This window comes from Photinus pyralis, unplaced genomic scaffold (assembly GCF_008802855.1).
Source record: "Photinus pyralis isolate 1611_PpyrPB1 unplaced genomic scaffold, Ppyr1.3 Ppyr1.4_LG4, whole genome shotgun sequence".
Lineage (NCBI taxonomy): Eukaryota > Metazoa > Arthropoda > Insecta > Coleoptera > Lampyridae > Photinus > Photinus pyralis.
This window is the reverse complement of record NW_022170511.1, coordinates 47,259,707-47,274,247: the sequence shown is the minus strand read 5'-3', so window position 1 is coordinate 47,274,247 and position 14,541 is coordinate 47,259,707. Positions and strand designations below refer to the sequence as shown.

The 14,541-nt window shown below is 37.5% G+C and overlaps 2 protein-coding genes across 2 annotated transcripts in view; both read right to left on the bottom strand.

Moving 5' to 3' along the window:
* The window catches only part of LOC116168539 (homeobox protein prophet of Pit-1), a 62,316-nt gene extending 50,469 nt beyond the window's left edge, over nt 1-11,847 (bottom strand). Inside the window, exon 1 of the mRNA XM_031484440.1 lies at nt 10,908-11,847. Coding sequence (XP_031340300.1) covers nt 10,908-11,169 — 262 coding nt within the window. The 5' untranslated portion in view covers nt 11,170-11,847. The remainder of the gene's footprint in view (nt 1-10,907) is intronic.
* A 1,571-nt stretch (nt 11,848-13,418) lies between these two features.
* On the bottom strand, nt 13,419-14,333 carry LOC116169198. Its single transcript, XM_031485228.1, has one exon. It carries the CDS (start codon nt 14,331-14,333, stop codon nt 13,419-13,421), a length of 915 nt encoding a protein of 304 aa, XP_031341088.1.
* Nucleotides 14,334-14,541: the final 208 nt, after the last annotated feature.

Genomic DNA, 14,541 nt, shown 5'->3' with positions numbered 1-14,541 from the left:
GAAACTTATCTGGGAAAGATTTCTTTTATTTTTGAATTAAGTAATTGGTTTGTATATTTATTGTCGTATCAGACTTTCAGTTGGAAGACTTATTCCCATTTAAGGTTACCACTTAGCTGTCAGAGCCAACAAACAACGCTATTTTATCATTTTCATGGGTAACTTGTAGCGATTCTTTATGAATAGAAAACGGAATTAACCGGCTAGTCAGAGAAGACAGAGAGTTAGGTCTCCCAGTGAAACAATCCTGAGCGAATGCAAACCAAATCGATAATGCAATAAAACATCTTGAACAAGTAATAAAATGGACAAAAGGTCCACAAGCGGAATACTCGCTACAATAAATACATGCAACAATACAACAAGAGCATAAACATACACAAAAAACGTATGCTTAAATTTATGTTGGATGACCAACGCATATAAAGTCATTATCGACGAAGGAACATTTTGCATAAAGAATAGTAATACCGTCATTTTACATAAATAATGTTACCACATTTAGGCTTCTTCAAAGGGAGACTCCAACTTCGGCAACTCGAAGGAGGTAATATTGCGGTCCCGGGCGATGCATAATGATTCACCAACTGCCCAATTTGACGTGTCTTAATAGATCAAGCTAATAGATTGTCTAATACTCAAGTGATAACGATAACTGTTTCGGTTAAGATAAAACATCCGGGAATGGAACTAGAATGGGAAAATCAAACATATGCTGATACGATTAACCTTGCTGATTCCAGTAGCTGGGTTTCGAATAAATGCAATAGAGAATATATGATACAATAATCAACTACAACTTTGCCAGGAACATGTGATATAAAATGACCTAAAACGGCAATATGAATAATATCCTTACCTAGATTAAGGATAGCAAATTCCATTCACGTAAATACGTTTAGATAATTAATTTTGGCAATTTTAACTTGATGTCTCTGGAATTTCATGAGATTTCCACATCTTTCGTAAAGTAAGTACTTGTCATTGCAACGACAAAAGCAAAAGTGATATTTTCCATATTTTCCTCATATGATACCAACTCAATATTCAAATATCTATGTACCGCATTCAGCCAGACACTCCCTGCGGTTACATTCAACGCAGAAAATGCTAAATGGTTACAAAAGGTCCTGTGAAGATTTTATTTTTCCGACTTGTTTGAATAGTAAAGAGAGAGAAAACAACAAGTTTGTCAATGCGAGTGTGACAAACGTCGAGAGAAATTACTGTGGTCAAAAATCAACAAAAATGCCCGACTCTTTACGTTTTTCTAAAATAACTCGCCAACGGCAATGCTCGGGTAATATTATGTTGTATTCAAAATGGTAGAGTGTAAAATACATTTTATTTGACATTTGATTTGTTCTGGCATTTATAGTTTAGGAGAAACATCCATTTAAAGTTTTGTGTTTTTATCAAATAATGCCATCTGTAAGAAAATGAAAAACCTAGAGAAGATATGACGTTTATGAGGTGTTTAGAGCTAAACTGTTTGTATACATACGACCAGATAGCTCCCAACAAAATAGGTGTATTTCAGTATTTGTTTTTCCTTTTAAAAACTTGCGTAATTTTCGTTTTAATTTTATCGCTTTTGTAAATTTGTTCAATTTACATAAGGTGCTAGAAGGTGTTCTAAGTAGTACACAATTGGTGGAATGTTGCGTGAGTTATAAAAGGTTATCTTGTCGTTTGCGATAAAAATATTCGTTATGGCGTTACGTAAGGAGAAATTTAATTAGTTTCAAGATAAGGACATGTTATCGTTGATAAGAAAACAACAGTTGCGCAGTTTATTTCGAAACTGCTTATTCAAATTTGGTTCCGATTGGCTGTTTGTTTACGAAATCTAAAAGAACGGGATTATTTTATGGTGGAAGTGGTGAATCCTTTAAATACGGAAGACAATGTATAAACGGGGTTTTTTTGTTTGGTGAACGTTGGAGTGAGTGATTTTGTTACGGGGTTATTTTGGGCAGTCGGTTCTATTTGTGTTGGAAACATAATTAATCGTGATTATAATAAAGTTGTGTAGAAGAAGTAAGGAATCGTATTGAGAGATTTAAGTTACGACATCACAACTATGTGAACGTGAACTATGTTGGTGTACGTGGTGGGCCAAAATGGAAAGGCTTTAAAGAAAGTTTTGTCCCTTAGCGGAAAAAGGAGTAGTTCCAGTGAGAGTAAACCATGCAGTTGTTGCTTAGTGAAGCCTTTCGACAAGGTTTGTGATTCATGAAAAATAAAAGCCACCAAATTTTATCATCTAATACAAGCCAGTTTTCTTGTCATTAAGTTCCTGAAGCCGTTAGCGTGTGTTTGTGTCAGTTCTAAGTGCGTCTGAATATCCCAAAATTCTGAACGATCAGATTATTTTTCAATTAGTAAAATCTGTAAGTAATTAAAATTTCTCCTCTGTCGGACGCTTGAGTGCGTGGTATGTGTAAAAACAGGCTCTAAGTTCCAAGTCAATAACCTAAATCATATTTCCTCTCCAACATGCTGATCATTATTTAGATCAATTGGCATATACAGGTTGATTCAAATTCGAGGGCAACGTTGCGTATTTTGATGCTTAACAAAATGCCGTTTTGAAACTAAAAAAATATCGACTACTTTCGGAGAAACAGAAATTTTGCAAAATCGTTTTTATTTTTGACCGAAGTTATTTAAAATGATATTTCAAAATAAATGACACATTATTATGGCCACTTTTTTCCTCTACAAGATGCTAGTTTTAAATCTCCGAAAGTAGTCGGAATTTTTTCAGTTTCTAAACGGCATTTTGTTAAGCATCAAAATACGCAACTTTGCCAAATTTAAACTACCTACCTATCTCTTAGTTTCCGAGATCCCCATGGTGGCCCTCGAATTTGAATTAACCTGTATAGTGCGTATAGATACACTAACTTTCGATCTTTCGTGCGCCTTTTGTACATAGCTCGAGAGGTCAATCAAAGGATGTCGCAGAGTTTTCAGGTTGTGGGCATTAGATGCGTACTATTGGGTCACGCCTGCATCGCTTAAACTGAAAGCTACCAATCACGTATACTTTTACCAGACGATGCCATATTCGTTATTTACACCAATTTCGTTGAGGAAACCGTCGAAACGCATTATTTCAATATCCAAGAAGCAACTTTCATGCATTTTTTGTATTTGTATTTCCAATACCTAGCCTAGTTTATTGATCTGACAAATTGCTCGTAAATCTATCGGTGTGGTAGGTACATAACAGAATTTCAAAATTATCAACTGAATCTTTCGTAAAAATGATAGCGAATATGCATATAAATGCAGTGTGAAATAATTGCTAATCTTACTGTCAAACCTCACATACCTACACAAAAGTTGGATTTATTAAAATCCGATATCATCTACCTAAATAAACACACATTCCCCTAAATTCAAACGAATACCGAATTTAAATGAAAATCTGGGCTTTAAGTTTACCTACAATAAAAGTGTGTTGAAAATCAATCAATGTAACGCAATGCTAATTAAAAATGAATATAAATTGTACTAAATAAGTTAATACCTGATATATTTATGGTTCGTCGTCACCTTTACAATAGTAACACTACAAACCCCATACACAATTCACGACAAAGTGGAATCTAAGGGGGCGACCTTTTGAGTACATCTGGGACTATAATGACTGCTCATGGTGTCCATAATGAAGTGTCAATTTACTATACTTAGTCCGCAGCATATGGATCTACAATAAAGGAGAAGAAGACAACCGCACATAGAGGGATTACAAACCCCGGTTAACACTCAATTTGACATATTGTACTTGCGCTAAGCACACATGTTCATATTGAAATTAGGATTTCGCTTTATACGCATTGTGAAGTAGGACGAGCGAAATCACTGTAATTTTATAAGTGTATAATAGGTTGCATTTTGTTTTTTTTTTCGTCACAAAATGTTACGGAAAACTACAAGAACAATTAGTCCCACAAAAAGGTGTTAATCGATTATAATTTATTTGAAACCAAAGGTGTAAAATCTAGCAAATGGATAAAAAATTACCGGTTCTAATAAGAGTAAATAGTGTATTATAAATTTCTTGTCCTGTTTTGCAGGAATAAGTTGGCGAATAAGGAACAAGATAGGATGTGTAGGTAATGAAACGACAGGATTTTAGCATTGGAATAGTAGGTATATTGAAAGAAAAGTGTTACAATGTGACTATAATACGATTATCTTGTGGCACGAGGGGCGTAGCGAAGCGGAGCCACGAGTGTCCACAAGATAGGAGTAGGTATTACAATAAAGCATTGTAACACGTGTTTTTCATACTATTTTTTCTATTTCGAGTGAAAATAAAAAATGTTGTTTGAAAATTTAATTCAAAATACGTATGGAGAAAATTAAAGTTCCTAGATTGGCAGCAATGAAAAGTTGGTAACAAATGTCAATTCAAATTGAAAATTTAAATCTGTAGTTTGGATTTTGTAGTTATTTTATTAAAATGAATTCAGATTCGGAGTTCTCTTCTACGTCCCCAGAATTGCGTGATATTGCAAACTCTGCAGTAGAAAAATTATTACCTACAAAATCAAGGCCGAAGTACGAGAAGGAATACAAAACTTCAATGATTGGTGTGAGGCAAATAGGGTAGTAAATATTACCGAAAACTGTTTATTGGCATATTTTAATAATATGAGTAACAACAAACAGTCCTCCACAATGTGGTCCAATTACGCAAACTATTGTTGTGGGTATGTTTTCGTTGTAGAGAAAAGACCCGGTGTCGCCTGAAGTGATGAGTGTACCGTACTCGACCGCAATTGGTAGATTCAGGAAAAGTCGCGGATACTGTCGATACGGTACTTACTTAACAGTGTGCTAGGGTTTTGTTAAGTTTTTATTCAATGGTTTTGTTAATTCTAATCTAAAATTTTCGCGCATGCCGCATGTTACGACGCTATTATTTGCGACACGAGCGAGTTTGCGAGCGAGTGGAGCAAGTGATTGTGGATAATAAGGGTTATTTGTGTTTTACATATGGCGTTATACGGTTGTCATTTCCAATGTTTCTGATAGTTGCATGGATTGTGAAATCTGTGAATTTTTTGTTAAGAAATGTGTAAGAAATAAAAACGCTGAAAGAATACCAAAATCAAGACAATACTACGTTATTCAGAGATAGGTACCCTGTGAAAATAACCATTTTTGTGAAACCACAAACAGAATCAATGTAACTACGTTTGTTTTTGAGGTATAGGGTGAAAACGAACAGTGTTCCTTTTTGGTATATCATCATAATTATCTTACTACTTGTGTAAGATTAAAAAAAAGATAAAACCCGCTTATTTTAGATATTTTTACGTAGAATCCAGTGACGTAGGTAAAAAAGACCCTAAGTGGGTATTTTGAAATGCAACATATTCGTATATTTTAACTTCAATCTTATTCATTATTTTTCCTGATTGTATTGATGTATCACAATTTATATATTTTCTTAATTTTACCCATGAAAATCAATAAAATCTTGTTTTTTTTACTGTTCTTAAATAGTAGGCCATGGATTAATGAAGATTTTGTTTTGTTTGTTGTATCCGAGGTTGCTTCCATAGTTACTGAGGCAGCTGATACCAATCAATAAAAATAAACTACCTTCGAAACATGTTTGCCAATTCCTTAAGTAAAAAACATTAAAAACTTAAAGAGTCCAATTTAAACTGTGTGCAATTCTTTTCGATCACCCGATATTATCTTCTTCAACCAAAGCCATTTTATTTACAAATACGATGATTTTTATAAGCAAGCGTCAAGTGACATTTCCTTGGCAATTATGGAATTATGAATAATGAACCCACCTAATTAGAAATGTATTCGGGTACACCGTCAATATGACTTCATTTTATTTTCATTTATTTTCAAATTATACAATACTATTAAAAACTCCCCTAGGAGTTAATGAGAAATGTTAACTTTTTCGCTGAATCCAGTAAACGCAAGGATTGGTCAACTACACCGCCCACAAAACACCTGCCCAGCTAGCTCAAGCAAATCAAAATTCGAACTTCTATAATCTCTCCTCGTACATCTGCTACAAACAAAAATTTCAATATTAACCTAAACTAATGTTTTGGGAGACTCAGTATCCTCGATCAACTTCCGAGAATTACAAAGGATGAACTACACAGAAAAATCTGACATGAAAACTCTATCCGGAGCACACAAAGGATTCGAATAAACACACAATTAATTGATTGACAATGACAAAATCACAAGAATGGTTTCCGAAACACTTGAAATGAAAAATTAATCAAAATTCATGAAAGAAAGAAACGCTTACAAAGCTTGTTTGGACAAGTTACCCCGCACTTAGGCAGTCGATAGTTAAAAAAATTCGTTAAGCCGCTTGTCAGCAAGAGGCGAAGAGTGCACTTTCAAATTTGTTTTTTTCGATTTTAATAGGGCTATGGACATTTCATGCCTTAACGAGAATACAAACATGAAATAATTTTTAATTTCTGATCGAATGACACCAATTCCAAGTCTGTAAGTGGTGTAGTTTCGGATCCTTTCTGACTCAGAGAAACAGACAGACATACAGACAGTGCACTTCTTACTTTTTGAAAGTAAAAGTGCACTAAAAATATTAAAAGTCTTAAATTAATTACTATATTACCAGGAGTTTTTACGCTTAGACTTGATAACGGTAGTTTCGCAGGAACGTGCCAAATGTTCTCACGCACGCCGAAATAATGCGCACTAATTCCAATCATCTACGACCTTGTTAACAGCAGATGTGCATTTTTTTAAAATTAATTAACTTTCACCTTATACTAAAGGTTCTTATTATAAACCTCTTATAAAATACGCAATTCGACCACAAGTGTATTACCTACATTAGGCATATTACACAATTACAAAGAATTCTAAAACGAACAACAAACACGGAAATTCAAATTCAAATAAAATTATCTCTGTGCTTATTCGTAGATAATCCCCCAATTTACACTTAATAAATTGAAAAATTTTTATATACAGGATGTCCCGCCATTATTTATGGTGTTTATACCGAAATAACGTCTACATGACGTTGATATTTTCAAAATGTATGATGTTTTCATTATGCTTTTTTGATATGTTGCCGTAATAAATAATTCCATGACTATAGTCATTCTTCAAACGAAGAGCTCGCGGTGTGGTCGCTTCTGTTGTGGTCATAAGTTAACGGACATAATACGTAAAAATATTTCATTTCGGTCTTTGGTCATTTAGCTTCGGCCATAACGCTCAATGAGCGTTTTCGATATTTGTGCGTAACATATACATTAAGGACGGCATACAATTCATGAAATAGAGGTCGCCACTGACAAATTGCAATGTAAAATTATATCGAAGGTGCGTGGGTGACTCTCCGTAAAAGAAGACAGGTTGTTAAAACATAGTTTGAAAATTTTACACGATTGTGTACCGCTGCCAATCCTACGACTTTCCTAAAAAATCATACGGATGCAAAAATGCATTTGTTATCTATTGCATAAGAATTATAAACATAATATACAGGGTGATTCCTATAGTACCTGCCACCGTTTGGGAGCGTGTAGGTGGTGCGTAGGGGAGTATTTTGATATAGGACACTTGGGGTCGGAAATCTAAAATAAGGGTGCCAGAGCCAAATTTACCTTCTGGAATTTCGCGCCTGTAGGTAGGCAACCCAACCGGCCGGCGGTGCACACGGAGCGATCTCAGGCGGCGATGTGTGGCTGACACTTGATCAGAATTTTGTTTAAACCCACGAAATCCCGTCTGCAACGACGCGTATCAAGTGAATAACACTATGGCAATAGTATAATAATAGTTGGCTAGATGTAGGAAGTGCATTGAGAACAACGGTGGCCACGTTGAACACTTGTAAACGTTATTGCTTTTGACTGTCGTTTTCCCTCCTTCCCTCCCATGTCGCTTCCTCGCGCTAACTCGCTCTGCATCGCTCCGCGCGAAACGTCGGTCGGTTGGGTTGCCTACATACAGGCGTGAAATTCCAGAAGATAAATTTGGTTCTGGCGCCCTTATTTTAGATTTCCGACCCCAAGTGTCCTATATCAAAATACTTCCCTAGGCACCCCCTATACGCTCCCAAACGGTGGCAGGTACTATAGGAATCACCCTGTATATGAAAAGCCGAAAAAATCTCTTAGAAATTGTTACTCGGGGGTTTTCGTGGGCGCAGAGTCCAGATTTACTCTCGAAATTACCCGGGTATGCTCGGGGGTTGGATTCATGAGAGGCGGGAGTGAATTTTCAGTAAAAAATATGAATTACCCGTAGTAACGATTTTTTCGGCACGGTTAAATTTTTACTTCACTGCATCCCCGTAGCGCCGGCCCTTGGCATGCTCTGTCAATTTCGAGGGCAGGACCGCCCCCGATAACCCCCGAGTAAGATTTCTCCAGCTTGTCATATAACGGGCGATCAAAAAAGATTGACAATCGAGTCGCCTTTGAAAGTTCCAGTTAAAGATGATTTTCCGGGTAACCAACAATTCTAAAGGTGACTCGCCAACTCTTTTTTGATCGCATAGTATGAAGTAGTACTAAAAATGATGATTACAAATTGTAGGTATGACAAAATGAACAAAAACAGACAATCTTTTCTAAATAAAGCAAATTCACCTATTACCTTTTAAATTTACCACGTCAAAGCATTAAAGAATAAAGATCACTTAACGTATATTAACAAATGAACGTCAAAAATTGTATTTTGAGTTTGCGATTTCGACTGCAGTATTATTTATAAAGACAAAATTTCCACCTTGCATAAGTATGCAAGGGCAGAAGGGCTAGGTAGTTGAATAAAAAAAAGCATGCCTTGAATTTGTTGAATTACAAACTCTGGTTATTACTGCATAATCGTTTTTTGGGTGTACCTTCAAATGTAATTTAATCTAGGTATGTCAACCAGATATTTTTTATCTCGTTTAAATAAGCAAAGGAATGTGCACAAGGGCATGGAACCCATCATATAATTTAATTTAGAGTATACACAAACCAATTGTGTAATTAGATAGTACCACCTATTCGACACGATGTGGCAGCACAATTTATTTACTATTATAGATATATTAATAATTTAATATAATATATTAATATATCTATGTTTACTATCTTTGGATTTTAAAACATGCTGCGACCTCTGATATTTAATAGCTGAACTATTAGTAATGTTGGTTGCCTAATTTCAGAAATGATTCAATAATTTAATTCGTATCCCTGCTCTTAAAAGAAAACGCTCTCTCAAAGAAGGTTCTGCTATGTGGGGAAGGGGAATCTTAAGTTCAAGTGATGTGATTTATCTACATTTCGTACATACCTAATTAGTTGTATTAGCTGTCTATATTCTATATAAGTGACGGCTGATCTACTACGTGTTGTTATTAAATTCTTAGTCCACCTTCTGTTCTCTATTACTCGTACGGACTACCCAAAATGGACGAAACAGAAATCGTACAACTACAATAAGAAAAACATGTGCGATTTATAATGGCTTTACGTAGGTATGGAGTTAAACGAGAAAAAGGAGCATGCATAACGTGGCAGTGAAGAGGCAAAAAACTCCTCTAACCAAATTTATTATTACATTTAAGTGCAGACCAAACATAGTCTCTGCAGAAGCTAAAATATGGGTCTCCAAACCGAAGAAGCGTGTAAGATAAGATGACGGGGATCTGCCTGCATCAAAAATTTGTAAACAGGAGATGTCGAATTATTGAAGACCTACGTTGTAAAGGCCACTCAACCGAATTTACTGTACTGCACGTGGGTTAAGACGACATCAGAAGAAATTTCAATTTCAGGCTTCAACGATGGTATAAAATTTCTAATTCGGGATAAAAACTGTGTGAAATAGGAAGAATGTTCGCCCTGCAATAAGGGAATCATATCTGCGACACACACATTTGTTTCAATCATACTCATACAGAAGTCATGTGGACCGATTAGGGAAACACGCACGGTAGGTATCAGTTGTGTATGCTCTTTTGCAAAATAAAAAACCCACACAAACCCTTGTGTCCGGTATGTTTAAATACGGAAAATACACAGTTAAAATGAACCTATAGGATATTCATTTAGGTATAGGTACTTGAAAAATGTCAAGTAATCAACATAAAAAATGACGAAGGAAGCGGAATATACGGAATAAATATTCAAAAATTACGATAACTTCTTAATTTTGTATACCTATAAGTACGTACTGCGAACGCAACTGTAATAAATTGTGTTTTTCCAAAGCTTTCATATCCAAGCCACTTCGTTTGTGGTCGCAATCTTCCTTTCATTAACGGTGACATCAATATAATGAAAATTAAAACTTAATTGCCTGGGCGCAAGTGTCCATCATTCAAAACGCGTCTGCTATTATCCATGGGCATATTAATTACGAAAACAAAGAAGAACCTTCTAAATTAAGATCTTAAACTGAAATTCTTTTCCTATTTAATCATGCTAAATAACGGAAAAACTCACCCTGATGCCCATTTCTCATTGCAAGTTTGCGATACTGTTCTTTTTAAATTTGCAAAAAATACTATCTAAAGATAAATTGCTATTGAACTTCGTTTGTTAAAATTATACAACTATTGATAGTATACAAGGTATCTTCCAACTTTTCATCATCCTGCGTAGGTGGTAATCAAGTGCTAAATGATTAAATGTAGCATGTAAGGTTGATAAAGGCCACTGGAGGTAACCTATGTCAATATGGTTTCTGGTTATCCCTTGTAAATGGTTCTGTTTCTTAGACCATTTGTCTTTATAAAACAAAACACGAAAAAATGCGCTCCTGATGATGTGCTATAATCATTTTCTGGGTAAGTAATGAATCTTATTCAATGGTAACACGTTACCCATAATTTCATAAAGGAAATGTAAATGTAAACTAACCTGAATGATCCGTAATAGATCTGGTTGCGGACGGCGGCGTATGTGCCGGTGTGTGAGCATGATGGTCGTGCGAATGCGGTAAAGCACCATATAAAGCTGTAAAGTCCTCGGCGGACGATCCACTAGTATTGCACTTTCTTGGAGTTCCTTTATCACCGTTCGTACTACCGCTCATTAGATGTCCGTGATGGTCGTCTAATAGGCCCGAAACGCCTAGTAAATTGCCGACACCGACGAGGTTCGGTCTTAAATCGTCCATCATAGATTTTTGCGGGCAGGTATTAAAGTTTAATTGCCGGCTGAATATCGCCGGAAAAATGTTAAATTGTTGATGGGAAAGTTCGTCGGATGCGTGGGCTGACGAAGCGCCCAACGCCCCTACACCCTTGAAATCCAACGTGAGGCTGTTTAAAACAATTGTTAATTAAAAAATCATTTCCGATTAACGATGTAGGTACACAGAGCGTAGTTCCACGCGAACAATTTGTCTGTTAATTGACAACGTTAATTCTATTCATTAATTGGCAGTTGTTTTTAAGTTTATATATCCCGCGCGATGTTGTTAGATAAACGCACCGCACGTTACTCGAATACGCGCGACAAAAAATTTAATAAAATGTTCACCATTGGGTTCGAATTAACTGAATTGATGTTCAGTGAAAACTTCATATTAAATTAGAAAAAGTTTTGAATTCGTGAAAGCACAGCACAATTCAAGAAGCAACAGCAGCACCTGTTCTTTATTAAAACTCAATCACAAACAATTGGCTGAAGCTTGATATAGTTAATATCTGTGACTGATTCAATTAAATTTTGGAGCACAGTTAACTCTGATCCCAATATGACTAGCTTATGCCTAAGCCAAACGGCAAGTGACTATAACAACATTAAATCGTGATAGTGTTGTTCTGTTATCTTCTGGTTTGAACCAGACCTTTTACAGACATCCCAAACTGCATACGCGCTACTTCGATTAGAGAGAGTGCATTTGGGAAATTCCCGCACCTACGTTACTACTAACTTCGTACCGCGCTAAATGAGGGGTAGTTTTAGTACTCCAATGAGAATTCGCGCGTGCTATTTGCCGAAGTGGGATTGGCCGGCTTTGGAAAACAACCCCTTAGCAACTCCAATGAAAGCGAATTACTGTCAAAATGGTGGATTTACCCTCGAGCCGTAAGTTCGATTTTTATATTTTGACACAGAATCTTGTTCGTTTTTCATACCGAACTGTTGTGTTGTTTCACTGTAGGATGTTTACTGAAACGGAGCTAACCTGAAGTAGTCGCTTTTTTCTTGTTTAACAATAAATTTTCGATTTAAATAAACTGCTAGTCGATGCAATTGTATACGTACTCACTAAATAATCTTTAACCAACAACGTTTACGTTTGCTTATGTTATTGTGTTATACACTTGATATCAAATTGTTAAGTGGTAATTTTATCTCTCTTTAAAAATTTCGTTTTTGTCACTTCAATACACGGTTAGAATAGTACACTTCTATCGCTTAGTATTAACTAATGTTATAATAGGCAAATCCTTATTTTATTTTGCGAGTAGGTATATGTAAGCTTTTTTCCCTATAATGACGTTTTATACATACATCAATCATCATTGCCGCCGCGTCGTAATGTTTTACATATACTGCTTAGCCTTGAATCACACCCTTTTTATAATGACAAAAAAACAGTAGGTAAATTTGTTGAGTAAAAATTGAATTCAGAATATTAAAACATTGAATATAAAAAGTAATACTTTTGATAAACCACACGAAAGAATTTGTAATAATAATTACAATAATATCTATTCGAATTCCAACATGTGTCTGTTTAACTAATGTTTTTATTGTATCTACGGGTTCGAGGTTTTCGATTGTCTTCTCCTTTCGCAAATTGGTCATAGGAACTACTTACTTTGTTGACTGTGGTTACTTGCTAGTTTCCGCCACCAAACGACAATGCTGTAGGTAAGTAGCACTGTAGCAGTCGTATCATTGTCTTGTACAACCACTACACTGCAACAGTTCGAAACGAAGGTGCGCGAAAAACATGTACAATGTTGTTAGATGCGGGGCAACGAATTGAGGCGACTTTTTTAAGAAAATCAAGAGAAAGAACCGAGAGAAAACATCTCCATCCAGCCACTACATCGAAGGCGAAGACGATCCTTCACGGCACTCCGGAGAAAATCTGGAGGATTGCGAGATTTCCCGAAGAACAGTTGCATTTGTTACCGGGTAGAATAACGTGGCAGTTTAAATAACATATATTACACTATATACACAGTCAAAAGACAAGAACAACGTATGTACAGAGTAAGTAGATAGAATAGTCGATGGCGCGTATCAAACTACTTAGAGTAGCGGTACGGAAATGGTGAGTTGCCCTAGGCCTCAATCTGCCTACTCCCAGGGTTGATGCAAGACGCTCGATCGATGGATGGATCTTAGTGCTGTCGGTTGGTGCTTATATAGGTAGCCGCCGTTAATCCCCAGTATAGTAGGCTCCGCCTACTGAGTAAGGGTAACAGTTCCCCCCCGCTTCGAAGGATTCGGCGGCTGGTGGTTGGACGTGGCTGGCTGCGCCCTGTTAGCTTCCTGTGCTGGTTGGATTCGTTGCGGTATGTTGTAGTGGCGGGATGTTCTTTTGTGGCGTGGTGGTGTGGGCGAGATGGCGGGTCTTGGTGGTGGGTGAGGTGTTCCTCGATCTGGCGGTGGCGGTTCCCGTGCGGCCTCTCTACGATTGGGGGCTGGTCGTAGGTCATGGATATGGACCTTCACCTGTTCTCTGTCTCGCTGGATGAAATATGAGTTTGTGCCTGCGTTGGCGATTACTCTATATGGCCCTTTCCATTTTCGCTGAAATTCTCCCGTTGCGAGGTCTCGGGATCTCTCCATTACTTCGTCCCCTGTTTGGAACTGCACCCTGGTTGGTCCGAAGTTCGCGTACCTGGATCGGTAGCGGTGCTGGTTGCGGTGGACTGTCCGGATCCGTTCCTCGCGTTCTTCACCTTGGCCGATGGGAGTTGCCGGGGCTTGAGTCGCATGCCATTCTCCTGGGCTGGGGAGTTCATATCCAAGCAGGGCATTGCTCGGCGTCGTTCCCGTGGCGGCATTTTTTCTCGTCCGGGGGGTGAAGAGGATGATGGGGAGTTTCCTGTCCCACATCTGTGAAGCCTCCCCGTCGAGGTGTATGCGTAATCCTTTCTTAATTTCCTGGTTCCGCCTCTCCACTGGGCTAGCTGTCGTCCAATGGTAGCACCCCCAGTGTCGGAATGCGGCATCCCAGGTGACGGAGATGAATTGTGGGCCATTGTCGGAAACTATCGCCCTTGGGAACCCGTATCGTCCGAATACTTCATTCTCCAGCCGATTGACTACAGCGTCGGTGGTGGTTAGCCGGAGAGGGAAAGCTTCTACCCACATGCTGTATAGGTCCGTCACTACCAGTATGAACCGATTTCCCAGATGTGAGGTGGTGTATAGGTCGACGGAAATCTCCTCCCACGGACGACTGGGTTGTCGTGGTCAGACAGTGGCTTCCTGAATGGGTCCTCGCTTTGCCACGGTGCATACCCAACAGTTCCGCACGTAGTTCCTAACGTCTTCTTCCATTTTCGGCCAGTGGTAGTGG